This window comes from Rattus norvegicus, chromosome 7 (assembly GCF_036323735.1).
Source record: "Rattus norvegicus strain BN/NHsdMcwi chromosome 7, GRCr8, whole genome shotgun sequence".
Classification (NCBI taxonomy): domain Eukaryota; kingdom Metazoa; phylum Chordata; class Mammalia; order Rodentia; family Muridae; genus Rattus; species Rattus norvegicus.
The window spans coordinates 22045294-22072386 of NC_086025.1; the positions used below are offsets into that span (position 1 = coordinate 22045294).

Here is a 27093-nt window from a genome sequence, read left to right on the forward strand (position 1 = left end):
GCCCCCACGGTAGGAGTGCTAGCTGATACTCGGTTAGCCGTTGATAAGAAACATTAAATTTTTACTGTAATCACTCTAGGAACCCCCAGCCCTCCAACCCCAGTGGCACTTCCCGGTACGGCCGTCTTCTTGTACTGCTCTCAGATGAAGAGTCACCACTCTACATCTGGGCTGGGATAACAGCGTTAATGGTGTTCCCAGGCCTAGCGGAGGGCTGACCTTAGACCTTTCACCTGTGACCCCAGAGGACAAACCCTGTAGGAGAGGTGCATTATGCACAGGGTAGCAGCACGCATGTTGCCGTCACTGTTGAAGGCAGCCTTGCTGACTCCAAACGTGACCATGAGTTGCTCGCCGTAGCCGCCAGCACTAGGGACAGCCCCTTCCCCTGGCCATCGCTGGTGCCTGGTCTGTAGATTGTGCACTTGGGCAGCACTGTGACACACAGAGCACACTGAGTGCTGGGCTGCGGAGGAAGCTTGGTTTTCCTCCTGGCCATGGTTACAGCCCCCGTCCAGTCATTTGTGATTGGAATTTAGAGAATTGTTGGCCTTGAGTCAAATTAGGATCATAGGGTGAGTGAAAGCTCATGGCGTACAGGATGGGAAGCTGGCACACAGACACTACCATCCTCTGTCCCCTCCACGGATCTCCTGGCCCTCTGCTGGTCGTGAGGTCGGGCCAACCCTAACCAGTTCCCAGCAGGCTGGTTTTTCGGGTGTGGCTATCGCCCTTGTGAGCGAGGTCGCTGGCAGGCCCGGTGAGGTGGTAAGTCCTGCCAGCAGCTTGCAGTCAGTGCCAGCCAATGTGATGTGTGGTCTCTAGGAGGGTGCGGCCTGGTTTGAGAATACGGAGCAGCTAGGGTTTGCACAGAGACGCCTTTAGCAAGCTTCGCTGATGCTACAGTCAACAGCCCTGCCTTTCACCGTCATGACTCCCGGCCTGCCTCATTCATGTACTGGGGCGTGCATTTGAGAGCTTCCAGCTGAGCCACTTGGGCACACAGGAGTGTCTGTGCTGATCGCCTGCTGAAGTGCAGGATGGGTAATAATGGGTATAGTTCTCTCAACTAAGTTCTTTTGCTTTCAGCTCAATGGTCTCCACTCAGAGCTGGCCAAGCAACTGGCAGACACTATGGTTCTCCCTGTTATACAGTTCCGAGAGAAGGATCTCACAGGTAAAGTAGCAGGGCCAGGGCAGTTACCTTCTGAATGTTCATTTACTTCCCGGTAATTCTCACTTGCATCCATTCCTCTCAACACCTGGCTGTCGAGAATGCTCTTAAAGCAGCTTCATTCAGCAAAACCTTTCTTGGTTCTGTGCATTCCTGGCTCACCTAAGGGAGGCCACGGGCAAATAATGCAGCCACGGCGGCAGATCCACGTAATGTCATGCAGTGTGGCTGCAGAAGGGATGGCCAAGGACTGGAGAGAGCACACTCCAGAGGCCTGGCGACTTCGTGGGCCCAGGTCTCGGGCCTCCTGGGTGTGGTGGTCTGAGTGCGATGTAGACTTTGTAGGGAGATAGAGGTGCCTGGGTGGAGGCTGCGGTTCTAGAGAAGCAGGGACACTTTGGGCTGTGAGGTGGACGCTCGGAGGGTGGGCGGTGCTGGCGTTCTCTGTGGGGGATGAGGGGGCAGATGTGAGCACTTGGGCTCCTGGGGTACTGCTGTGAGCACACTCCCATGAAGCTCATGCCCAGTGGTGAGTGAGGAAGTCTCAGTGGTGCCCTCTTGAGTAGCCTTCGGAGCGAATTTCAGTTCCTAAACTGAAGTAGAAACGTACCATGATTTTAGATGTATTTGAAATCAAAAGGAGTCCAATTGAATAGTAAAAATTCACTATTCTGGAGAAAAAAATTGGTAATAGAGAAGTGAATCAAAATGCTCTAATTTTGGTGACCTTAATTTCATTTATTACCTAGACAGTAAAGACTTGTGTATGATTATTGTAGAGATGATTGCAGGCCCCTGTGCAAAGGCATGAGAATTTGTGAAACATTCCATGTTAGAAAAAAAGAAAAACATACATACAAACAAACCAAAAAAGAACTGTCTATAAGAAGAATGTCTAAACACAAATAAAACAGAAAAACACAACCTTAATTAACACACACCAGCATTGGGGCTGAAGAAGTGGCTCAGTGGTTAGGAGCAATGGCTGCTTTTGAAAAGGACCTAGGTTTGGTTCCCAGGACCCAAATGGTGGCCTACTGTCTATAACTCTAGTTCCAGGAGATCCAGCACTGCCTTCTGGCCTCCGTGGGCACCAGGCATGCACACGATACACAGACAGCCATGCATGCAAGACACCCATGCTCATAAAAAATAATCACCTCAATTTAAAATACATGTAGTCTGACACTCTCTTCTAGGGAGAGAAGCTATAGTAAACGTAAAGACGAAAATGGGATTCCCCCTGGCTGACCTTGTGTCTGTCGCCTGAGGTTGTGACCGTGATTGAACTGCTCTAAGCCCCGCCCAGTGCTCCTTTGTCAGCCCTAATACCTCATAATTTAAAAATACCAAGTAATAAACTGGGTTGATGGTGCACAGCTGCGATCCCAGCACCTGAGAGACACGGTCAGTCGCGGTCGCCTTCTGCCACAGACCAGGCGGGAGGCCAGCCTAGCTTACGCGAGACCTTGCCTCAAAACAGTTAAAAGCAAAACAGAAGTAATGTGCCTGCCAGACTGCAGGTCTGTCCCCTGTGTGTCAGGGGGCGGAGTGCGGGTGCGCAGCCTAGACTGAGCATGTCCAGCAGCCCTCCTGACAGTGGCCTTCCTTACCAACCTCTGAGGTCTAGGATTTGAGTTTACAGTGCTTAGAATGGCCATTCTTTTGCAAAGGGGAATAAAAAGTCTCAGTTAGTAGAAACAAATGTTTCTTACCTATGAAGACCTCATCAAATCACCCTGTTCTCATGACACAAAGACAGAAATGGGAAGCACTTGGGCCCAGCCAGATGTGAATCCAGCCTCAGTCTGCTTACACAGTGCCTTAGCCTGCCTTTTCATTTTAAACTAGTTTGATTTTTATATACGGATGCTTTCCCTGACATGTGTGCCTGGGGTCTCCAGAGGTCAGAAAGGGGCATCGGGTGCTCTGGAGCTGGAGTTGCAGATGTGTGAGCCTCCATCTATGTGCTAGGACCCCACCCGAGCCCTCTAGAAGAGCAGCAAGTGCTTTTAGCCACTGAGCTGTCTCTCCGGTCCCTTAAATATTTGGTTTAAGCTGGCCTTGAACTCATGATCCTCCTGCCTCCACCACAGCCCCCTTTCCTGCCTTTCATTCATCTGTGCCCCGGCAGCAGTATACCTGAGGAGGCGTGAGACACTAGCAAGCTGTTGGAAGACACCTCTGCTCTAACAGGAGTAAAAGTAGAGAGAACGAAATGAGGGAGGGAAGAGCAGAGAGCAGCCCAGCAGCAGGGAAAGAGCGAGACCAGCGTAGAGGCTGTAAAGTGTTCTGTGTCTGACACTCTGGCGTGGATTGTGTGAGAAGGTAGGAATGGCGACTCCTCCAGGGTCTGCTCAGTGCTCTCCAGGGTTTCCTCTCGGGCAGTCGCCATTCTCTTGGTGACCTTTCAGTTTGGTTTGGGGATTGTTAAGTCGTCTTGGTGCATGACGGGTGGGTCGCCATGCTGTGGGTCATGGTTAGCGGTGTTGGCTGTGGCTGTGCAGTGTACCAGTTTTCATTTTCACTAGATCCAGCACCATGTCCACTGGTGATTAATAAGCCAGATTTCTACAGTGGTGGCAACAGGAAACTGTACCGTCCCACATGTAAGGGAAGATGGCCTCAGACAGTTGAGGGCTTCAGCATATAGGACAAGTACCAGACCGTGTCCTGTCTACCCACGCCCAGGGGTCGTCTCCTTACAGACCCCCATGTGTGAAGTGCTGCTGCAGCCACCAGGCCAGGGGCTGTGGACAGAGCATGTGCGCTTATCCTCTCAGGAAGGCAGACCCTGGCCCCACATGGCCGCGGCTCCTCTGCTCTAACACGCTTTCTCTTCTGTTTTCAGAGGTCAGCACTTTGAAGGATCTCTTTGGACTTGCCAGCAATGGTAGACATCTTTCCTTTCTTGGTGCATGGGCTTCGTTTGGCTGTGATGGGGGTAGGGTAGACAACCAATGTTCTTGCCTTCTGACCCGTCCTGATGCTCAAATGTCTTTGCTTTTTAGAGCATGACCTGTCAATGGCAAAATACAGCAGGCTCCCTAAGAGAAAGGAGAACGAGAGGGTGAGTGTTTGTTCCTTCGGTCATATCCTCTGTGGCTTCTGTGGACGTGTCGCATTGCCGCTGTGTGGTGGAGCTCTTCCTCTTTCCTGAATCCCGACCTTCATTGTTTTCTGCACCTCGTGTGTAGACCCCGTCAGAATTCCGAGCACTGGTTCGTCGCCACTGTCAATTCCAATCATGTGCTGATTGGCTTCGGCGTGGCTCTCTGTCCGGCTGTCTGACCCCTGTACTGCTCACTGACTAACTTGAGCTGCTGGCTGATGTATCAACCCCCACTCTCTCAGGGTTTTGCTACCCCAGGCAACTGAATCTGTCTTCACACAAATGCTTCTTTCTTCATTCATGATTTCCTTGAGCCAGATTAATTCCTGGGAATATAGACTTTTGCATGAACCAAATGTGTGTTGCTGACCCATTTTCCCAAAGGTCATCACTGGGCACTGCCACTCAGGGTATTTATTGACTGCCTCACACAGTCTGAGGGACTGAGGTGCTGTGGCTGCCTTGACGGCTTCATTGGGATTCCTTTTCAAGCTAAGGTGGAACCTTATCTCTGCCATTATGCTAGTTGTGAAAACGTCTATGATGAAGGCTTGTACTCTGCAAAGTTCCCAGGCCTTTCCCTCTCCCCAGGTGAAGACGGACGTTGCAAAGGAGGTGGCAGCTGCCCGGCGGAAACAGCATCTGTCATCCCTTCAGTACTACTGTGCACTGAACGCACTGCAGTACCGCAAGAGGGCAGCCATGATGGAGCCGCTCATAGGCTTTGCCCATGGACAGGTAGGGGAGCCCCTTCCCACGAGAGGAACCCGAAAGCAATCAGGAGAAATGAAGGCATCGTCATGGAAACAGATGTACAGTACCATGGGAAAGTTCCTAGGGCTCAGCTCTTAAGGAAGCTTCCAGCTGGGCTCGACCTGTGAGGCCATATGTTCAGGAAGCTATGGCCACATCCCAGGCCTCCCTCAGGGAAGAGCCTGCCTGCCTTCCAAGAAAGCGAGTCCTGGCTCTGCTTTCTGCCCGGGTCACGTGGCCCGTGTAGAGCCGGGTATGTAACACATTGCTTTCACAGCGGGCACCACAGGCCCACCCCACCCAGGCTGGATACCCAGCTTGAAGCCGGGGTATCCATGGTCCTTTCCTACCCTGCACTGTCAGGCTCGCCCTGGCTGGGTCATTGGCAGATGGTATGTCCCGGATGCCACTGCATGTGTGCTCCCTCCCTCCCGGGGCATGGGAAATTGTACCTGCACTTTCTGAAGTCTCCAGGGGATTTAGTCAGCTTCCTCCCACCTAGTTAGTGAGCCACTATTACCTGCCTTAGGGATGCTCCAGTTTAGGGACGCTGGCCCAGCTGCCACGGCACAGGTGAGTGGCAGGGGCCAGCATGAGCCTTCTTTCCCTGCCTTACCCCTGCGTGACTCTCAGCCCTTATTACAAGACAAATGCACCAGAAGCTTTGGCCATTTGATAATCTATGAACCAGCTACCAATTTAACACGCATGAGCATCTCCGGCTTTTAGATTACATATATTTCAAAAGAATACCTCATCAGCTTCTCTAAGGGACAGGGTGGGCATGTCGGAGCACCTTTAAGCAGCCAACCACGACTGTCTGTCTTTCTGACGTAGTTGTTACATGTTGATTGAGGAGTTCACTGAAGTCAGCTACACCTGCGGAGGTATTAATTTAATTAGGGCAGTGTAGCCTCTCAGTCATCTGAATAAACATGGGTGACCCAAAACTAAGCACTGTCCTGTTGGGGCCTTCAGCCCTCATCGGAGACCCCTGGCTTCCACAGAATGGGCACTGTGCCGACTCTGTCCTAGCCATGTTTGAGAACTGTGCTTTTCTCTCTGTGATCACGTCCTATGTGTCCCCCGGCAGCCCTTGCTGGGACAGCCGTTCCTGCTCACTTAATTAAGCCCAGGAACACGGAGAGGGAAGGTTTGTGTCTTGTCTGCAGGCTGCAGAGCTTGCTTGGTGGTGGACAGTTTCACAGAGGACCCAAGGGATATGGCAGCAGGCTCCATGCTTTCTCCCAGCCAAGGACGATGCCACCTCTCCTAGTCAGGCTTTTTAAATGATTGTACATTAGCTACAGGAGAGAAGAAGAAGGGAGTTTGGTGCTGTAACACAGGCTGTCCCAGCCTGGGAGGGCAGAGCTATGCCCTCAGGTGCTTGTGGCAGAAGACTGGGGAGGGGCACTAAATGGTTCATCTGGGAACTCTCCTCACTTTAGACACAGATCTCCCAGCTGAGTGTTGCCTGACGGTGTACGTTGTTGTTGACTCAGAAGCATGTGCTTTGCCTCAGTCCTCGGGTAGCACTGACTCTGGGCACCGCCTGTGTCAGCTAATGGTGTGTGAGCACTACAGCCCAGCTGTTGGCAGGCCCAGTAGACTACTCAGGCTTCATCACCCACTTAGGGAGGTGGGTTGCCCCTGCCTCAGCTTCTCTGGTCCTCAGAAGACAGACTTGAAATCAATTTCTCTTCCCCAGCCTCAGCACTGGGTTTTATCAGTTGTATAGGTTTTCCAAAATCCCATGTTGGGGGGTGGGGCTGCGGGGTGTGTGCGACACATGCCATGGCATGCGTGTGGAAGTAAGAGGAATCAGTTCTTTCTATCATGTGAGTCTACAGACCAAGCTCAGGCCATCAGACTTGGTGACAGGTGCACGGAGCCATCTCAACAGCTCTGTGAAATACTGGCGGGCGGAAAGTGACCTCTCATGTGGTATTGGCAGGGTAAGCGTTAGGCAGTGGGGCTGTAACTTCCTGTGTTTGGGATTGGGTCGACCCAGAGAGCTCACAGTAACTGGAGAGCAACCCAGAGGCTGAGAGCAATGCTGCAAAGGAGGCCAGCAGGGAAGAACAGAGGCCCAGATGCCGGAGGCTGACTGAGAAGGTGGGGACTGAGGAGTGTCATAGAAGATGGACAATGACTGATGAGTGTCATAGAAGATGGAGACTGACTGATGAGTGTCATAGAAGATGGAGACTGACTGACGAGTGTCATAGAAGATGGAGACTGACTGATGAGTGTCATAGAAGATGGAGACTGACTGATGAGTGTCATAGAAGATGGAGACTGACTGATGAGTGTCATAGAAGATGGAGACTGACTGATGAGTGTCATAGAAGATGGAGACTGACTGATGAGTGTCATAGAAGATGGAGACTGACTGATGAGTGTGATAGAAGATGGAGACTGACTGATGAGTGTCATAGAAGATGGAGACTGACTGATGAGTGTCATAGAAGGTGGAGACTGACTGATGAGTGTCATAGAAGGTGGGGACTGATGGGTGTCATAGAAGATGGAGACTGACTGATGAGTGTCATAGAAGATGGAGACTGACTGATGAGTGTCATAGAAGGTGGAGACTGACTGATGAGTGTCATAGAAGGTGGAGACTGACTGATGAGTGTCATAGAAGATGGAGACTGACTGATGAGTGTAATAGAGATGGGGACTGACTGATGAGTGTCATAGAAGATGGAGACTGATGAGTGTCATAGAAGGTGGAGACTGACAGATGAGTGTCATAGAAGGTGGAGACTGACTGATGAGTGTTATAGAAGGTGGGGACTGACTGATGAGTGTCATAGAAGATGGAGACTGACTGATGAGTGTCATAGAAGATGGAGACTGACTGATGAGTGTCATAGAAGGTGGAGACTGACTGATGAGTGTCATAGAAGATGGAGACTGACTGATGAGTGTCATAGAAGGTGGAGACTGACTGATGAGTGTCATAGAAGATGGAGACTGACTGATGAGTGTCATAGAAGATGGAGACTGATGAGTGTGATAGAAGATGGAGACTGACTGATGAGTGTCATAGAAGATGGAGACTGACTGATGAGTGTTATAGAAGGTGGAGACTGACTGATGAGTGTCATAGAAGATGGAGACTGACTGATGAGTGTCATAGAAGATGGGGACTGACTGATGAGTGTCATAGAAGGTGGAGACTGACTGATGAGTGTCATAGAAGATGGAGACTGATGAGTGTCATAGAAGATGGGGACTGACTGACGAGTGTAATAGAAGGTGGGGACTGATGAGTGTCATAGAAGATGGAGACTGACTGATGAGTGTCATAGAAGGTGGAGACTGACTGATGAGTGTCATAGAAGGTGGAGACTGACTGATGAGTGTCATAGAAGGTGGAGACTGATGAGTGTCATAGAAGGTGGAGACTGACTGATGAGTGTCATAGAAGATGGAGACTGATGAGTGTCATAGAAGATGGGGACTGACTGATGAGTGTCATAGAAGGTGGAGACTGACTGATGAGTGTCATAGAAGGTGGGGACTGATGGGTGTCATAGAAGATGGAGACTGACTGATGAGTGTCATAGAAGATGGAGACTGACTGATGAGTGTCATAGAAGATGGAGACTGACTGATGAGTGTCATAGAAGGTGGAGACTGACTGATGAGTGTCATAGAAGATGGAGACTGACTGATGAGTGTCATAGAAGATGGAGACTGACTGATGAGTGTCATAGAAGGTGGAGACTGATGAGTGTCATAGAAGATGGGGACTGACTGATGAGTGTCATAGAAGATGGAGACTGACTGATGAGTGTCATAGAAGATGGGGACTGACTGATGAGTGTCATAGAAGATGGGGACTGACTGATGAGTGTCATAGAAGGTGGAGACTGGCTGATGAGTGTCATAGAAGGTGGAGACTGACTGATGAGTGTCATAGAAGGTGGAGACTGACTGATGAGTGTCATAGAAGGTGGAGACTGACTGATGAGTGTCATAGAAGGTGGAGACTGACTGATGAGTGTCATAGAAGGTGGAGACTGACTGATGAGTGTCATAGAAGGTGGAGACTGACTGATGAGTGTCATAGAAGATGGAGACTGACTGATGAGTGTCATAGAAGGTGGAGACTGATGAGTGTCCTAGAAGGTGGAGACTGACTGATGAACACCATTTGGTATTTAATATTGCAGGGATTCAAATGGTTTCACAATGTTAATCTGAAAGGTCAGCGGGCCAGAGCCTCCTGTGTGTTTTACACGTGGGGATAATCCCGCTCATCTTCCTTGACCTAAGGACAGGAGCACACACTCCCGGGGAGTTCTCAGATTAGAGGGAAGAATATCACAACACTGCTGATAGCATCACTGGCCACACCCAGCTCCCAGAGGAGCCGGTGCTAAGGTCTTCACAGCAGGGAAAGTCTTCACAAGAGAAGAAGGCTGAACTCTTCAGCGTTGGCAGCTGCAGTCTTACACTCTCTCTTTCCCGTGCCTGACCCTTCACATGTGCTGGGCACCCAGACCTGGGCTGTGAGGATCTCCCTGGTGTCCCAGGAAGCAAGTCCTTCAGCACCAAACCCCAGCAGCTGTGGATTCATGCCAGCTTCCCGGGTCTCGTAGGTGCCACTTTCCCATAGGCAGAGAAGCATCCATCCCAGAACCCCAGGGAGCAGATGTGCCTCACGGGTTTTAGCAGCTGCTTGATGCCAGATCCCTTCTAGTGCTGTGGTTGGAAGAGGCTTTTAAAAGTCTGTAGCCCCGTTTCCCATTTCTCATAGCTCAATTCATCTGTCCATGTATCCTAAGTTCACAGCTATGCTGTGATGGCTCAGTGAGTGCTCAGGCAGATAAGGGTGGGCATCGCATGCTGGACTCCATCAAATGTCTGTCTGTCCTGCTGGGCCTGAGCATCTGTCACATGGCTCTTCTGCACTTAGTGCAGGACGTGGAAACTGGCTTAGAACTCCTAGAAGAGAAAGCCCTGGTGGCCATTTCAAAGATGATCGGTGTGACTGTTGCCATGTACGGTTTATTCTGGTATCTCCTGAAGGAGGCACCACAAGGCTGTCAGGCTCCACCGTCCCCACTGACAGATGTGGGCATCCTCCACAGCATGATGGAGGTAGGAGATGGAGAGATGTGGCCTGATTGATTGCCAGCAGGGGGCTAGCAAACTTGTCAGTTGTTCCCACAAGGTCTCTCCCAGTTAGGGAACTGGCCAGTTACCTTCCTAGCAGACATTCAGAATACTGCAATTGTATCTTTCAGATTAACTTTTTCAAGAAAGGAGCAGAGATGTTCTCCAAAAGTATGGACGGTTTCTTATCATCCGTTACAGACATGGTTCAGAGGTAATGCTGCTCTCAGGCGAGGCATGGGGTTCCTTCTCTCTTCCCAGTGAGTCAGCCTCTCTGGGAGGGGAGGCTTCCACCTTTAGAAAGTCAACAGAGCTGTCACCCTGTAGCAATCCAGGCTCTCCCAGCCTGAAAACTTGTACTCCCACTGAGTCCAGTTGGAATCCCCTCTGTTGATGTCTGGGTGTCACAAGCTGTGAGCTGCAGGAGATGTAGATTAGCTTTCCCTCTAGAATTATGGGATCAGAAACCAGAATTGCTTTGACTTTTCAGGGAGTCCTAGCTGTCTTACTGGTTTACCCTAGCCATAGAGTGCACACTTTAAAACCCCATCACTTTCCTCAGATGGTCTTACCTGTGCTTAGTGGTTGGGAGGGCTGCCCCAGCTCCTGCCTTGCCCCCTTCCTCAACCCCATGACGGGAGTTCTGAGGTGGCTCATGGACCACATCTGCAGACTAGTTTCACCAGAGCATGAATATGTCACTCTGAATATCTGTCGAGATTGATGTGTGGGTTGGGTTTGGGGAGGGGGTGCTATAGTTTAAGAGATACAAAGTAGTAGAAGGAGGAGACAGGAAGGCCAGAGTTGAAGGCCAGCCTGGAGCACGCGAGACCTTTCAGGACCTCACCCTGCCCCCAAAGAGGGAAATTCACAGAGTGGAAATAATAGATGAGAAGGTTTCCCGATGCTGTTACATTTCAGACAGCTGAAGAGACCCAGGAGGAATTTAGTCAGGCACAAGTCCACCAGAGTCTCTAAACATGAAGGGTAAACCCTGAAGAACCAGTACCAAACCCTGAGCTTGTCTAGTGGCCAGCAGCAGGGAGGACACAGGTCAGACTCACACTGATGCTAGAAAGCAGCTCGTGAAATCCACATGCCTTTCTTCTCGTGTGTGGTTGGTCCTGGGGATGTCTGAGGAAAGTACAGAACCTGCCATTCTGTAAGCAGCCCGTTCTCTCTCAAGTAGGACGTTTCTTTGTCCTTTGTTTTTTAGGCAGGGTTTCATTTTGTAGCCCTGGCTGGCCTGGGCGCCTCTGCTCTGCCTCTCTCTGCCTCTGCCTCTGCCTCCAGAGTGCTGGGGTTAAAGGTGTGCATCGCTGTGCCTGACACTAGCACCTGAGTTTCACACCTGTGAGTAAACACCAGCATTGTCTGTCAGTTGTGAGGACCTTCTGCTGCCCCGCTGTGCGCAGGTGCGGCCCACCCACAGGAGGCCGCGGGCATTTTCTGCTGCTGGCACTACAGCATTGCCTTCCTGTGGGGAAGACGTGGTAGCCTAGGTGCCCACGGGTTCTCAGAACTCAGCCGAGGACCAGACAAGGCAGCATGGCTTCAGCCACCTGAGGAACTAGGCTTTTTTCAGTCCTTAATCCCATGGTGATATATTTCTGTGTGCATGTTAGAAAAACACTTCTAAAACAAAACCCAGCCAGCTTTGGAGAGTTGCAGCTGAAGTGGTTACTTTTCTACCGTGGTCTTTGGGGTCTTGGGAGCTTCTGGTTGGTGTAGGCTTTTGAGACTGTATGGGGCTTGAGAGAACAAAACAGCTACTGAAACCTGATTTGTGTGCCCGGTGTCACACTGCTGCATGTGGGCATGTCTCTGAGGACATACCCTGCTTTCAAGAGGCAACTCTCTCCACACAGTCTGAAGGACCTCAGTGGGTCTGCCCACTGACTGCCTCTGAGAACCCTGTATGTGGTTGTGTTGCCACTCCAGTCTCCACCATGCCTGGGCACAGTGGTGTAGACCTTTAGCCCAGCAATTGGGAGGCAAAGGCAGGCAAACTCCATGAGTCTGAGGCCAGCCTATTCTACATGGTGAGACCCTGTCTTAAAACACACACACACACACACACACACACACACACACACACACACACACAGGGGGAGGGGGAGGGGGAGGGGGAGAGAGCAGGTTAAGCTAGTGAGTTTTGATCTATAGTGCCAGCCCCACCATCTCAGTAGAGAAGTCCCGTGACACTCACACCAACAAACTGAGAGCTAGGTGGAATGGCCAAGCTTGGAGAGGAGGAAACCCTGAGCTCTGACCTTAAGAAAGGCTCGTTGGGACTTTGCTGCACACATCCATCTAGCTAATGACTGCCATGGCTCTGTCTTCGTGTAACCTCATGTGAAGTGGGTCTCCTTATCTCTGGTGTGCATTTTCAGATGTGTGGCCATCTGGGGATTTCCTCTGAGACTTTACAACCTACGTGGGACCCCAGTACTGAGAGTCTGCTGAGGCAAAACAAAAAGCTCCTGTTTCACACAAAAGTTCCAAGTTTCTACACATCATCATGTGTACATGCATGTGAAACAACATGTGTACATGCATGTGAAGCCAGGGTGTCACACCAGAGCCTGGTCATTGGCGCCCTTGTTCTCTATGAGCCGTCCTTGACCAGTGAGCTGTGCCATCTCAGGGCATATAGTGACTGTCTTAGGACAAGCCTTGGCTTTGAGTTATTGTTGTACCTTGGTATTTCCTGGTCATTCCTATCTCGCACAGCCTTCTCAAAGCCTGAGCTAGGCAGTATTGTTCTGTTCCTTTCCTCAGGGGAGGGAGGCTTTGGTAGGCTACCTGTACATGGACCCTGAGGATGAACTCACAGATCAGTTCCTAAGATCTGTTCAGCAGAGCTAAATGTGGTACCCCCGAAACAATGCTGTTCTAGAATGGTGGCTTATGTCACTTCTGGTAATGCAGCTTTCTGGGCATAAAGAGGGTAGAGCTGTGGCTCCATGGGAAACTGGTGGCTCCATCTGTAATGCAGGATGCTTCTGTGGTGAAGCAGGCCCTGTCACCTGCGGAAGGAGTGGTGAGTCGGCCTATGGAGAGTGGCTGACCTGAAACCTTCCGTCTTAAGCATTCAGGTGGAACTGGAAGCCGAGGCCGACAAGATGCGGGTGTCCCAGCAGGAGCTGCTTTCAGTCAGTGAGTCTGTTTACACTCCGGACATCGATGTGGCCACACCGCAGATCAACAGGAACCTCATCCAGAAGACTGGCTACCTCAATCTCAGAAAGTAAGAATGCCATACACTGTGCTGAACTGAGCCTTCCCTGGGAGGTAGCCCCAGAACCTGTTTCTCTGTGGCCAGGAAGGGCTGTGTGTGGTAGTGATCAACAGAGGATGAACCCCCACTCCTGCTTGACTTGGGAAGCTTATGGGGCCCCAGCTCCAAGCTGCACCGAGACGTGGCTGAGGAACCGAAGCATAAGAACCTGGGGTCAGCGCCCTGGTTCCAGGGGTTGCAGGCCACCCTTGTTTAGGCATCATGGTCATTTAAATGTTGTCACTCTAACTACTGAGCCCTTGACCCCTGCTGGCTACAGGGTAAGAGCAGTGCCACAGAGCCAGGGTCAGGTAATCCCTCCAGATTGAATTACACCTGCCATGGTCTTCTCTTTAAATGTCCATCTGGAATAAAAGTTTGTCGGATCTAACTGCTCCTAAGACCCCAAAAGGCTGTGGCCATGGAGAGTGGAGAGCACTGGTATTGGTGGCTGACCTGGCTGGGATATAGACGACCTCCATCTGTGGCACCTGCCTCATTGTGCTGATGAAGTTCTGGTGTGCTGGGACCCCTCCAGTGTTAACAGTTGCCATTAAAACATTATTGGAAGGACACACGTAGTCCCTGCATGTGGCTGCTGTTTAGCAAATATTAACCAAATGTTTTTAGCAGTAGGCTTATCCGATGCAATGGCGCTCTTTTCTGCAGGAGGAAACTTTCCCAGGCTCATCATTGGGAGACTATAGTACCCACTAGTTCTGTAGGGGAAAAGTCCTTAACATTTTGAAGCTTTTGCCAAGAAACTGTCTTTTCCTCTTCCAAATGGCCCACCAAATGAGAATGGACCCCAGGACTGGGGGAGAGGTAGTGTGTGACCCTGGTGACACGTAGAAACAGTATGGTTCAGTTCTACATCCCAGAGAAACGAGGCTCTCAGTTCCTAATTGTGATGGGCAGATTCTAGTTAAGGCTGGTGGGTGTGGAAGCCTAGCTTGGCCACACTCGGGGGGAGGGGTAAGCATTCATGCCTGCACAGCTGGCGTTGGTGCTGTCCTTCCTCATGGAGCCAGTCTTCCCCATGACTAAGCGAAGTGTATTTCTGCCGCTGTTGACAAAGCGAGTTTCAAGTGTTCTCGTAAAGCAAAGGCGTTTCTGAAGTGCTGTCATTTCCTAGGAACAGGCAGATGGGATGGGGTTGCTGTCCCCAGGCCCTAGTGTTAATGAACCTTCACACTCAATTCCCACAGCAAGACGGGACTGGTCACCACCACATGGGAAAGGCTGTACTTCTTCACCCAAGGCGGGAACCTCATGTGCCAGCCTAGGGGAGCTGTGGCTGGAGGCTTGATTCAGGACCTGGACAACTGCTCTGTGATGGCGGTGGATTGCGAAGACCGACGATACTGCTTCCAGATCTCCACGCCCAGTGGCAAACCGTATGCCTCATATCTTATTTGGGAGGACAGTGTAGGAAGTGCCCTTACCGCAGGCTGCTAGCTTTAGTTCCCGTGTGCCAGTCCTCCACAGGAGCCGCAGTTCAGCCCCTGTTCTTCCAGAGAATGGTTTTCTGTTCTCTGTAAACTGATGCAGGGGACTGGTCCAGTTCACCTCGTTCAGAAGCCCCAGTGCGGAGCCAGCTCTGAGTTCTGGGAGGAGAGATGCGTGTCTATATCCAGCCAGTGTAGATGCGGATGTTTGTCAGCAGAGGTAGAAGAGAAAGCTGTGACTCCGGTCTCTCAGGGGAAGACTAAGGAGAGCAGGCAGGAGACTGCCCAGTTGGCCATTTCATATCCAGAACAAGAAGTGTGAGAGATCTCCACACCTTAGGACCTTAGGACCCAAAGAATTCACACCTCAAAATGTGGTAGCCTAGAGTTCTCACAGTAGATTACATCCTGCTGGCTCCCCTCCTGTCTGGAGTAGTGGTCTCAGTTTGTGTTTAGAGTTCCGCATCCAAAGAAATACCGCTGCATGGCGGTAAAATGCTGGGAAGCTGTGGCCGTCCCTTCTTCCAGTTAGTAGAGCAGTTGGACACGGTCCTTCCTCTAACGGTGGCCAGTGGCTCATAACTAAGATGGCCGGGTTCTTGTGGCCCCGTTTGGTTCCTGAGCATCCCTGGGCCTGAGTCTCTTCAGATACGAAACAGAAATGGTGTCTGTGTTGCTCTGCCATAGTTATAAGGAACAAAGGAACTGGTGGAGCAGAATCCTTGAAAGAGTAAGGCCATCGTGAAGGTGGACTCTGAGTTCTTAGATACCAAGGTGCATCTTTGAGAAGGGCGCATACTGTCCTGTCATCATCTAAGAAGAGGATTGAGACAGTCCCCACTACAGTCCTAGGCTAGATGGTGAAGTCCAGCCTTCTCTGCAGAGGACGACGCTGAGGCTAGATGGTGTAGTGCGCTGGTAGGAGAGCCAGGTCTGAACCCCATTTTCCTTCTGACCCAGAATGCTGCTTTCCTGGTGTCAAGTTGTTACAATGAACGTTGCTCACTTCCTAAGGCCAGGAAGCACTCTACCTTTGCGATGGCCTTACCGCTTTCAGGGACTCTGCTCTACCAGGTCTTTTCCTTACATCTTGTTTATTTCAGGGGGATAATTCTCCAGGCAGAGAGCAGAAAGGAATATGAAGAGGTAAAGCTTTGTCTGCTTCATGTCTATTTGTCTCCCTCTCTCCCTCCCCTCTCCTCCCCTCCCCTCCCCTCTGTCCCCCCACCCTCTCTCTTTGTGTGCGCCTGTGTATGCATGTATGTGCATGTGTGTAACTGGGATTCTTTCTAATGTCCTCCACAGTGGATATGTGCAATAAACAATATCTCCAGGCAGATCTACCTGACAGACAACCCAGAGGTAATTAACAACTTCCTGCACTCTACCTGCAAGGTAGGCGTCCCTTCCAGGACTGAGCCTGTCTCCTATGGCTTACATTTAGGCAGTAGCCATCAAGTTGAATCAGACGGCTCTTCAGGCGGTGACTCCGATTACAAGCTTTGGGAAAAAACAAGAAAGCTTCTACTTCAGGTAACTAAAGAACAAGGAAAATAGCATTGTGGAGCCACGCTGTATAGAAATCTAAAATGCATTCTCGAAAGCCTCCACGAATAAGCAATAGTTATGGCAGAGACCTTAGTAATGTGCTCACACTCAAAGCACAGAGAAATGGAGTCAGTATTCAGATCTGATTGCAATACCCCTGCCCATGTTCACTGCCTCGCTAACGGGCCCTTGTGCCCCTTGTGTTAGCTTCATGGTACTGTCACCATGTCACCTTCTGTGTGCCCATGGTACCGACTAAGCCTTCTCCATACATGCATAGGTTCAGACGTGCATCTAAGTTTCCACTTGACTACAATTTCTGTAATTGCTGTAATAAGCCTTTCGGTCATTTATTAGTATTGAGTAATTGGGGTGTCTTCTGCTGCTGTGTGGGAGCGGGGTTAGGGGAGCATCAAGCACCTGGCCTCCTCGCCCCAGCCTCCCACCTGCCGGAGTTACAGGTATCCGTCCCACACCTGGTCCCACCCGGTCGTTAACTGAGCACTTCCATGCACACACGTAAGCACTGCTTAAGGATGCTTCTAGAGCTCCCACCTTCTGTCTCAGCGGGTCTCACACGGTTAATCAGGTAGTAGAGGTTTGTCTTACGTGTGTGAACGGCATTAAGGGCATATTAAAGTCAAGATTCTGTTTGTGTCTTTTAGTGTCAGGTAGAAAGAACTCCAGCAGATGGCCTAGAAGGGAGTCCTTAGAAAACTCATTAATTGTATAGCTTTTTGGGATTCAGGCACTTGGCACTGGGTCCATGAGAAGGAATGGTAGGTAAGGCTACCAGATAGATTTGAGTCACTGTAAAAAGCCTCGGTAATTCCCGCTCAGCGATTACAGGAGTGGGCTACTCAACCCCTACAAGGCTCAGGATTGAGAAAAGAGGCGACAGTCTGAACCAGGTTTAGAAATTGTTCTGCATCATCCACAGGATGAACTGAAGAGGGGTGGTGGGGAAGGCAAGCTGGAGACATTATGTGTCTATCCACATTTCACTGGATGGAAGTCTGTCAGGTAGCCATTGCAGTCCTCATGAAGTATTCAGTTATGACATGTTTGAGAAAACAGAAAATGCTAATGTAAAAATACCAAGAGAAAAGATCCTGGAGGGCCTTTTACGGTCTAGACTCCATAAGGGATGGAAATGTTGTGACATTCCATGCCCTTCAGAGGAGTTTACACGGTGCCTTAAAAAGGATTTTTAAAGGGTAAAGTCGAATGACAGCATTCTAGCCTCAAGACAGAAGCAGAACACTCATCACGCATGTAGCATGCCACCTTCTGGGGCTGTCTCCAGCCGTGTGGGCCACAGGACAGCACTCAGGAGGCACACCAGGTACCAGGCGCTGTGACTTACTGAAAGTACCACAGAATTCAGAGAAGGGACAGAGGAACGGCCGACACATTGGTGTAGTCTGAGGTGGTGCAAGGGAGAGTTGGATAAGCACTGGAATGAAACTACACAGGACTGAGGAACTCATGGTATGTTTAGTGTCTTGAGTGGTGGCTGTAGTGAGTAGAAAGGGTGTTTTCAGATAATTATGGCCAGATTGCAATGTTAGGTCCAGATATTTTGTTCTTTTAGCTAACATGTCTTCAGTACCTACTGTGTGTCATCTACTATGTGTCACTGTGGGCTGGCTGTCACCTCACTCCTAAAAAGTCCATCTCTGAAGGAGAAACTAGTATGTACGTCCCAAGACTTGCCCAGAATGGGGGGCGACAGAGGGACCAATGGTGAGCAATGAAGAAGTGAACAGGTCTAGCCAAGGATGTGCGGTTGAGGAAGGTTTATTTGTAGGATAAACTGTGAACGGTTGGAGACTCCTTTGTGTTTCAATATGTAAAAGTCACATTAGCAATAAACAAGTGGCGAACTTTGATCAAATTTTTCTCCTTTTTATATTTTAGTCAAAACATAAAAAATTCAGACACAGGATATGTCAAGATTGTTCCCAAAGCAGCAGCCAGCATTCCTGAGACAGAGGAACTGATTGCACCTGGGACACCCATTCAGTTTGACATTGTACTTCCTGCAACGGAATTCCTTGACCAGAACAGAGGCAGCAGGTAACACCTGAGGTGGTTCTGTCTGGGAGGTGAAAGCCATTTGTCTGTGTCTTTACTCACCGCCAGCCTGCTGCTGAGATGCCGTCCTGACTGAGTTCAGGCGCTAGGCGTCTCGTCAGCTGCAGCTGTCAGGACTGCTGACCTCTGGCTGTTCCCCCAGGCGCATCAACCCTTTTGGTGAGACGGAGGATGACTCATTTCCGGACGCAGAAGGTAAGTGCCCCGTCTCATGCTCCTCTGGCTGTACAAGTGAAGAGGTCCTGAAGGTGAGAAGCCGTGTACTAGAGCAAGGTGTAGCCTAGGAATTCAGATGTCACCCTGCAGCAGGTTCTGTGAAAACTAGGACAGAAAGGCAGGCGATCTTGCTTTAGCCCGGCCATGCCCTGTTTGAAATTCCTGCCCAGAAACACTATCAAGTCTAATTTGTTTTTATATCTCTATAGAGCATTTTTTCAAAGAAGAAAAAATGGTCATAATTAAAGTGGAATCTCTGTAGCTGAAGTGATAGCCAACGTCTGTAATCCCATCATAAGGGGGGCTAAGACAGAGGAGTACTGAATTCAAGACCTAATGTAATGAAGCGGATCTTGAGATCTGAGCCAGGACAATGTCAAGTAATGTGAAGAAGCCTGGCAAGAACTCTGATATGGCTTCTTGATGGGAGTCTCACACCGTCTCTAGGATAGAACTCTTTGCAAGGACTCCCTTCAAGTTTAACAGTACTTAAGAATTTACAGAAGGAGCCAAGCAAGAGACGGAGGGAGTGATGGCTCAGGGGTCATTTGCTGTTTCTACAGAGGGGCCAGGGCTGCTTTCAATTCCCATGAGCAACATGGCGGCTCACAACCATTCGTGAGCCCAGCAGCAGAGGCTCCAATGCCCTCTTCTGGCCTCTACGTGTACTAGGCACGCAAGGGGCATGTACACATAGAAAATTATTTTAAATTTGCATGAACATTGCTAGAGAGAAGACTCAGGAGTTAAGAGCATTCAGTGTTCTTGCAGAGGACTCCAAGTTGGGTTTGGCTACCAGCACCTCTATCCTTGCTTATAACTAAGTGCCTTTAGCAGCCAGAGATTAACACTTTGGCTTCCACAGGCACAAACACTGCCCATACACATAAAAACAAAAGTAAACCTTTAAAAAAGATTTGGCTACACAAAGTTTTTGTTTTATTAACAGCCCGTGCTTTAGAAATGACTCTGCCTAACACCGTGTACCTAGCTGACTTTGCACAGCCCACATAGAAGTATTTCAGATTCAGCTGGGTTTGATGGGCTGTGTCCAATAATCCCAGAACTGCAAAGACTTGACAGGAGTCACTGGGTTCAAGACCAACCTAGTCTATGTAGCAGGATCCTGCCTCCAATAAAACTATTTATGTAAAACTCCAGGCCTGGGCATGGTGGCTCACACCTTTAATCCGAGCACTCAGGAGGCAGAGGCAGGCAGATCTCTTGAGTTCAAAGCCAAGTCCAGGATAGCCAGGGCCACACAGAGAAACCCTGTCTTAAGAAAGAAAAAGGCCCCCTCACACCACGTGTAGCATGTTTTAGCATGTTAGCTTTGTAAACAAGGATGAAGTCTTCTAATCATATTTCATTTATTGCTAGGTCCTTTCAGACTGTGCCACTGCCAAACCTGGCCTACGGCACAGGCCTATAGTACCCACTATTTGGGGATAGGCAAGGGGCTGGTGAGTGGATATAGAGATGGCTCAGTGGTTAAGAGGACTGGTTGCTCTTCAAAAGACCTGGGTTCAGTACCCACATGGCTGACAAGAAGCCATAATTTCAGTGTCAGGGGACCAGATATCCTGTTCTGGCCTCCAAGGGCACTGTATGCATGTGGTACACTAACATACCTATAGGCAAAACACCATCTCGAATGAATGAATGAATGAGGAAAGGTTAGCTTTAGAAGAAAAGGTTCTGATAAATCAGTTAACCAGTAAATGCATAAGGAAACATTAGCTTAAAAAAATAAAAAGCCCTGAGTTTAGGACTTCTGAGGGCTGGGGATGTAGCCCAGGAGTAGAATACTTGCTTAATGTGCACAACGCCTGGGGTCTACTCTGAGTATTTGAGGGGAGGGTGGTGTCAAAGCCACATACTTACAAATTGGCAGTCTTGACAGTGAGCAAATTACACTTTCCATTCATATATGGGGTGTGACTTTGGCTGTGTGGTAATAAATATGTGTAAGGACAAAGTGTTAGGTGTGGCCTGGCAATACATCTGATTTGTCCGAACTGTTCCCTGACCAGGGAGTCTGAGAGGTAGTGGGAAAGGCTGACTGAGTGACAGAGGATGTTCATCTGTCACCACGTAGCATTTTATAGCTGGAAAACCAAGGGCACATCTGTGGGAGCTCCAGACAGATGAGACAGACAATAAGGGGTCAGAGCTTTCATTGCTGGGCCTGTGAATGGATGGCAGGTTCCGGGCTCTTGGTGTTGGTGGTGTGCCCGTGGTCATGTGACCAGCAGAGCATGCTCTCTTGCAGACTCTCTCTTGCAGCAGATGTTCATCGTTCGGTTTTTGGGATCGATGGCAGTTAAGACAGACAGCACTACGGAAGTGATTTATGAAGCGATGCGACAAGTACTGGCTGCTCGGGCTATTCACAACATCTTCCGCACCACGGAGTCCCACCTGATGGTTACCAGTCAGACTCTGAGGTATGTCCGTTCACCTCAGGCTCTCACACTGACCCATCTGGAATGTTACCCACGTCCTCTCTGCATTTGATGTGTAGAGTAAAGATACATTCTGAGGCAGAACTGGCGAGGCGTGGCGATACACGTATTCGATCCATGCACAAGGGAGGTGGGATCAGGAGGACTGGAGCCAGCAAGAACCGCCTTCAGATCCCTATTGTTATTAGTGTGTTGTGGTAAAAGTTAAAAAGGGAGGTTTTCTATCAGTTCCTGTGAACCAGATCTGCTTGCTCCAACGGCTACACAGTCCGCAAGCCGCCCTCTCCAGGCTGTCTCCCTTTTAGTCATCCTCTCCGCACGGCCCCCTAGGCGGTAGTTACCACGCCTGGTGCATGCACACACGCACACTTACTTCTCCTTCTGCGGACCCTGCATGTTACTCCACACAGGCAACAAAACCAGATCTGCCCGCTCCAACTACCTTTCAGCCATTCCTTTCACACTGTCCTCTTGAGCCTGGTAAAATCAGTTCCAGAAACTAGTAATTTAGCAATTAGATTTATATATTAAATTCTCAATCCATACAATAAATTCACCATCAGTTGATAAAGATATAACCACCTACCACAACAACAGAAAATTGATCTAGTTCACCTGAATCTGAACCATCCTCCTCCATCGACTCCATCTTGATCTCCTGCTTCCCCTCCCCTCCTGCCTACACTTCCTTCCCATCCAGTGATAGGCTTCGCCTTATCCTGGACCTGCCTTGCACATAATGACACCATCCTACATGAGTGAATATAGATTATTCCTTACCTGAAATACTAGGGGCTGGCACTCTTCCTCACTTTGTTTCTTGTTTTTCTTCTCTTTCAAATTATTTTTACGTATATATAATGAGGTATCCTGGAGATGGAGCCCAACAACTTTACACATAAAATTTGTTTCATCTGTACCTTATACACAGTTAGTATACAAAGTATTCTAATAATATTTTTTTTACGAGAAACAAGGTTTCATGGTGTAGAATTTTCACTACATTTCTAACCCAAGTTTTCAGGTTAGGACTGTCCCCCATGATGTCACTGCTATGCAGTCATCGTGTCATCTCAGAGTATTGTTTTTAGAAATTAGCAACACAGAATAGGAATCTGTCTAAAACGAAGCCACACAGTGTCCATGTGCAGCTAAGCAGGAACCTGTGAGGTCAGGCTCCAGGCATAGGCTGTTACACGTGAACTGTCCAGTGTGCAGCCACACAACACATGCTGCCTACTTGGTTGGGTACATGTTTTGTCTGCGGTCAGTTTTTTAGGTTCATTCCATATTCATTACATATCTATGTGGTGACAGATACAGAGCCAAGTCAGTTACCTGTTCCTTCCCCTCAGCAGGGTGGTTGCTTGTGTTAGGTGTGGAGCCCTGGTTTAGAGTGAGTTAGGTGTGGAGCCCTGGTTTAGACTGAGTTAGGTGGGGAGCCCTGGTTTAGATGGAGTTGGGGGAGCACTGGTTTAGCTGCTGTGCCTAGGCCTGTGGCTGGTGTGACGTCTCCTCAGTCCTCAACCCCGGCCTGCTCTGAGAAGGAGCACTCTGGCAGCACTTAGTGCATGCCAGCAGGACAAAGGCAGCCAGGACCTACTTCACTCTTGAGTAACTGTGTGTGTGCACACTCTACAGGAGGCCAGAGGACAACTCTGGTGAGTCAATTCCAGGGATCAAAATAAGCAGGCAGGAAATGAGCTCAGTGAGCCCCAGCCTACTCCATTTTTAAAATCTCTTTAAAAAACAAAAACAAAACAAAAAAACTTGTTAGGGACCTCATCCCTGAGAATTAAGATTTACAAATAAAACCCTGTCTTTAAAAAAAGCTTCTGAAGAAATTGACACATGCTTAAAATCTAGAACTATCTCTGCATATTTGCTTATTCTAGACATTTTTACAAACTGTCAGTTTACTTTCACCTGTAAAAATTTGCATCAATCCCTCAAAAAGTACACCATACGCCAATTAATTTTAACACCAGAAGTCCATAATAGCACTGTATCATCTACAACAGTAGCGAGTGATTCAGTAATGCCTTGCCAGCAAACATCAGCATTCTCAGACAAAATGAAGTGTGTTTTTGGAAGGCATTAGAGATGTATTATTTCTATGTGTTCGGTGCCCTTTGGGCACATGTGGAGGCCAGAGACAGACATCGGGTGTCTGATCCTGTTGCTTGCCAGCGTAGTCCTTAAGTCTCACCGAGCCAGAAGCAAGCACCCAGGATCAACCCATCTCTAGCCACTCAAGGCTGGGGCAGGTACATGCAACCACATGTGGCTGTTAATGTCTACACTGATGCCTCACATAGCAAGGGCTCTTAACCCACTGAGCCATCCCCATCTCTCACAATGGCCTTCTTTGGTCACAGCCACACATTAGTTTGGTCAGGCCTCCCATTCCCACCACTCTCCTTTTCTCTGAATAAACTGCATAGGGTAAGGTGTTTCAGCGCCTAAGGACTAAGCTGCCAACGAGTATCCGTACAGAAGGCCCACTGTGTTATGTATCAGGATAGTAGAAACCACAGTAGGACTGACTTCCTGTCTGCTATGCAGTCTTCCACGCCAGGTACTTTGGGTAGAAACCACAGCACGGGGTCACACAGGACTGCCTTATCTTTCCCTCAAGCAGGCCTTACTTTTCATACATGGGACATCTGTGGGGTTTAATGTCTGTGATGCCTGTCTTACGATTTCAGGTTGATAGATCCTCAGACTCAAGTGTCACGGGCCTGTGTAAGTACCTGCTGCATCTTTATGTTTAGAGCTGTACCTCACTTCCCCTCTGCCCCGGAAGACCAACCTATGCCCAGGACAATCTGCCAAGCCCCAGGACCATCCCACCCGCTATGCACATCTTCAACTTTGCTATAGAAAACAATGTTGGTTTTTAAATTCGTTATGTGATGATTCATTCTGTCCCCTGTCCTGTCTTCCCTCTGCACTCTCCCCCCAAAAGTTTGAGCTCACCAGTGTCACACAGTTTGCTGCTCATCAAGAAAACAAAAGGCTGGTTGGCTTCGTCATCCGAGTGCCGGAGTCTACAGGAGAAGAGTCTCTGAGCACATACATTTTTGAAAGCAACTCAGAAGGCGAGAAGGTATTTTGTCTGTCCCTCAGTAAGGCTGTTTTTAGAGAGTCTGGGTTTTCACTGTCCATACAGACACCTGGTTCAGGTGCCTCCGTTCAGGCGGAATACAGTCTAACAAGGTGACAACCCTAATAAGTAGATATAATTGTTTGGTATCATGAAATGTTAAAAAGCACTTTAATATGTTCTTTGAAGGCAGTGGTTCTCAACCCTTTACAATACAGTTTCTCATGCTATGGTGACTCAACCACGAAGTGCTTTGATTGAGACTTGGTAGCTATAATTTTGCTTCTGTTATGAATTGTAACGTAAATATCCATTTTCTGATGGTCTTAGGTGACACTATGAAAGGGTTAGCTAAACCCCAAAGGGGTTGTGACCTACAGGTTGAGAACCAGTTTTAAAGAAATTAGAAAGAGAGAAAAATAGAAAAATAGTCTCAGAAGAAGCCAAGTTTTTAAAAAAAAAAAAAATCAAGTGTTCCTTTGTATGAAAAACACTGAACTCGGGTGGTACTTAGAATTCATCGAAAGCAGTCTTGTCATTAAGTACTTTCTTTTAACCACTGGGCTTATGAACATGCAGGGGGAAAATATCCTGTTAAGAATTGCAGACATCAGATAACTGGGGTCTTCCCCTTACCTGTGCCCTAACAGTGCCACTGAACAAGGCTCCTGCAGCAGACCCTGCCTTCCCTTCTGGGTGTGAGCAGACAGGCCTCTCTCACTGTGCTCCTGGAATTCTATAATGCTTACCTCTGTCTACCTTTGCCAAACACTATTTTCTTGTCTTTTACAGATATGTTATGCTATTAATTTGGGGAAAGAAATTATTGAGGTTCAAAAGGTAAGATGCATTTTAGGACTGGTTCAATAGCCATTTTGTTCAATAACATTTGTAGACACAGTGATATTCAAGAGAAAAAAAAAAACCACCCCAAAACAAAACAGAAAACAAAACAGTGATACCCACTTTGTGCTCAAGCTTGGGGGTTTCTTGGAGGTTTCTTGGGGGTTTCTTAAGCTTCCTAACGAGGTCCGTCAGCTCAGGTGACCGTCTGGTAACACAGCTTTCCTCTTATTAAACAGCACCGCTGCAGCTTCTCCTCACTAATGCTCTCGCTTGCACTCAAACTCGCTAGAGATCCTCTCTTTCCAACTAAGGCACAATACTTAATTCATCTGCACTGGCACCCAGCCCCAGAGGCTGGCGACAGGCAGCAGCACTGACAGCCACCAGACAGGGACTTACTAGACATGAGCAGAGACCGAGACCTCCATGTTACTTAACAGTTCAGCCTTCCATTCATCTAAAAAGCTTTTAGGTGAGTTAAGCTTCAGTCTGCCTGGGAGAGCAGGAAGCGCTGCAGAGTAGACAGAGACCAGGTTTCTAGGTCAGCAGTGCACACGCCTGCTTCTCACAATTTGTTGTGCAAGGGCAATAGTGAGCAGGAGGACGGTACAGAGTGGGTTCCTGTACAGCTTTTGCCAACTCCAAAGGGCCCTAAAGGTACACAAGGCAAGCTTTGTGGAGCGATGTGTTCCATGGGGACTCTGAAGGGAGGTATGCATTACCCATTAATCCCCCTGGAATGTAGACATTATCTCGAGTCTGCAGATGACAGCCCACAGACTAGCATTAGGAGGAATGGGGCTACAGCACACAACACTGAAAGCCAAGCCACAGGGGTTCAAGTGCATCTTAAGCTTTTTCTCCCCTCTCTCTTAAACTCTTTTAACTTCAGGATCCAGAAGCACTGGCTCGATTAATGCTGTCTGTACCACTAACCAATGACGGAAAATATGTACTGTTAAACGATCAAGCAGATGACACTGGCGGAAGTCCAAGTGACCACAGAGGCGCAGAGTCTGAAGCATAACTCACTTGGGCATCGGGGGTCAGAGCGCGTGGGAAGGAGAGCCACTCCTTAAGGGGTTTTCAACTTCTCTGACGTACAGGCACACTGACCTGATTAGAACACCGACAATCACGTGTGGAGTGTACCCTTGGATGCCCTGGCACAGAGACTTGGGAGGGAGACAGTCAGAAATGGGTGAGAGCGTGCCTACCCATCTACAAATGCTATTTTAGGTGCTCTGTGGTAAGTCTTTGCTTCAGACTGTTGGGGGCCCAGAATGAGAGCTATAAAAATGCATTGTTCACTTTATTTGGATAGCATCACTTCAGTTCCTAGGATCCTTTTGTAAATGGAAAAACCCTGGATTTACAACTTGTTAAATACTAAATAGTTCCTATTAATATGATCTATTTTTGTATTTTACTTAGTTTTTAAGTGCCTGTCATTCTGAATATTATATATTTATAACCCGCTGGTCTCATGCCTAGACCTCATGGCATTGCTATGCAATTTGGTCTTAAACACTAGCAGATAGCAAATCTTCACAACAGAACCTTTCAAAACAAGCTTTCATTCAAAAGCTTCAGGTCCTCTTAAATGTGGCTGCTTTCTGGGGCTATTCACTGTGAGCAAGGGACAGCTCTACTAGTTCCTGTTTCTTCTGAGCCAGACCTTCCTCAAAGGGACCAATTAATTTTAACACTCACTTGAAGCTCAGCGGGCTGTGGAACTATGTTTGAAGTTCTGGTTTCTACCCTGATGATTCTGGTTCCTGGAGACCCAGACCAATCTCCAACTCCTAGTTATGAAGTAGAGATAAAGATCTTGAAATCATGCAGCATAAATTAATTGTAACCACCTTCAACAACCTGCCTTTGTAATAATTTAGCAATAAAAACTGTTTCATCTCTT

General features: G+C 48.8%; 1 protein-coding gene across 3 annotated transcripts in view; it reads left to right on the forward strand.

Annotated features, from left to right (window-relative positions):
* Appl2 (adaptor protein, phosphotyrosine interacting with PH domain and leucine zipper 2) overlaps positions 1-27093 on the forward strand; it is a 52907-nt gene extending 25814 nt beyond the window's left edge. The window contains exons 5-21 of one of the 3 annotated variants that reach the window (XM_006241201.5): positions 1090-1177; positions 4026-4067; positions 4186-4244; positions 4878-5024; positions 10301-10383; positions 13261-13419; positions 14658-14846; positions 16001-16043; positions 16203-16259; positions 16342-16430; positions 18366-18524; positions 18685-18737; positions 21031-21205; positions 23932-23968; positions 24192-24332; positions 25122-25169; positions 26282-27093. In XM_006241201.5, the coding sequence (XP_006241263.1) occupies positions 1090-1177; positions 4026-4067; positions 4186-4244; positions 4878-5024; positions 10301-10383; positions 13261-13419; positions 14658-14846; positions 16001-16043; positions 16203-16259; positions 16342-16430; positions 18366-18524; positions 18685-18737; positions 21031-21205; positions 23932-23968; positions 24192-24332; positions 25122-25169; positions 26282-26290 (1578 nt within the window). In that variant the 3' untranslated portion in view covers positions 26291-27093. Of the gene's footprint in view, positions 1-1089; positions 1178-3337; positions 3503-4025; positions 4068-4185; positions 4245-4877; positions 5025-10300; positions 10384-13260; positions 13420-14657; positions 14847-16000; positions 16044-16202; positions 16260-16341; positions 16431-18365; positions 18525-18684; positions 18738-21030; positions 21206-23931; positions 23969-24191; positions 24333-25121; positions 25170-26067 lie in introns of those variants that run through there. The other 2 variants (NM_001108741.1, XM_039079421.2) reach the window with 2 other exon arrangements.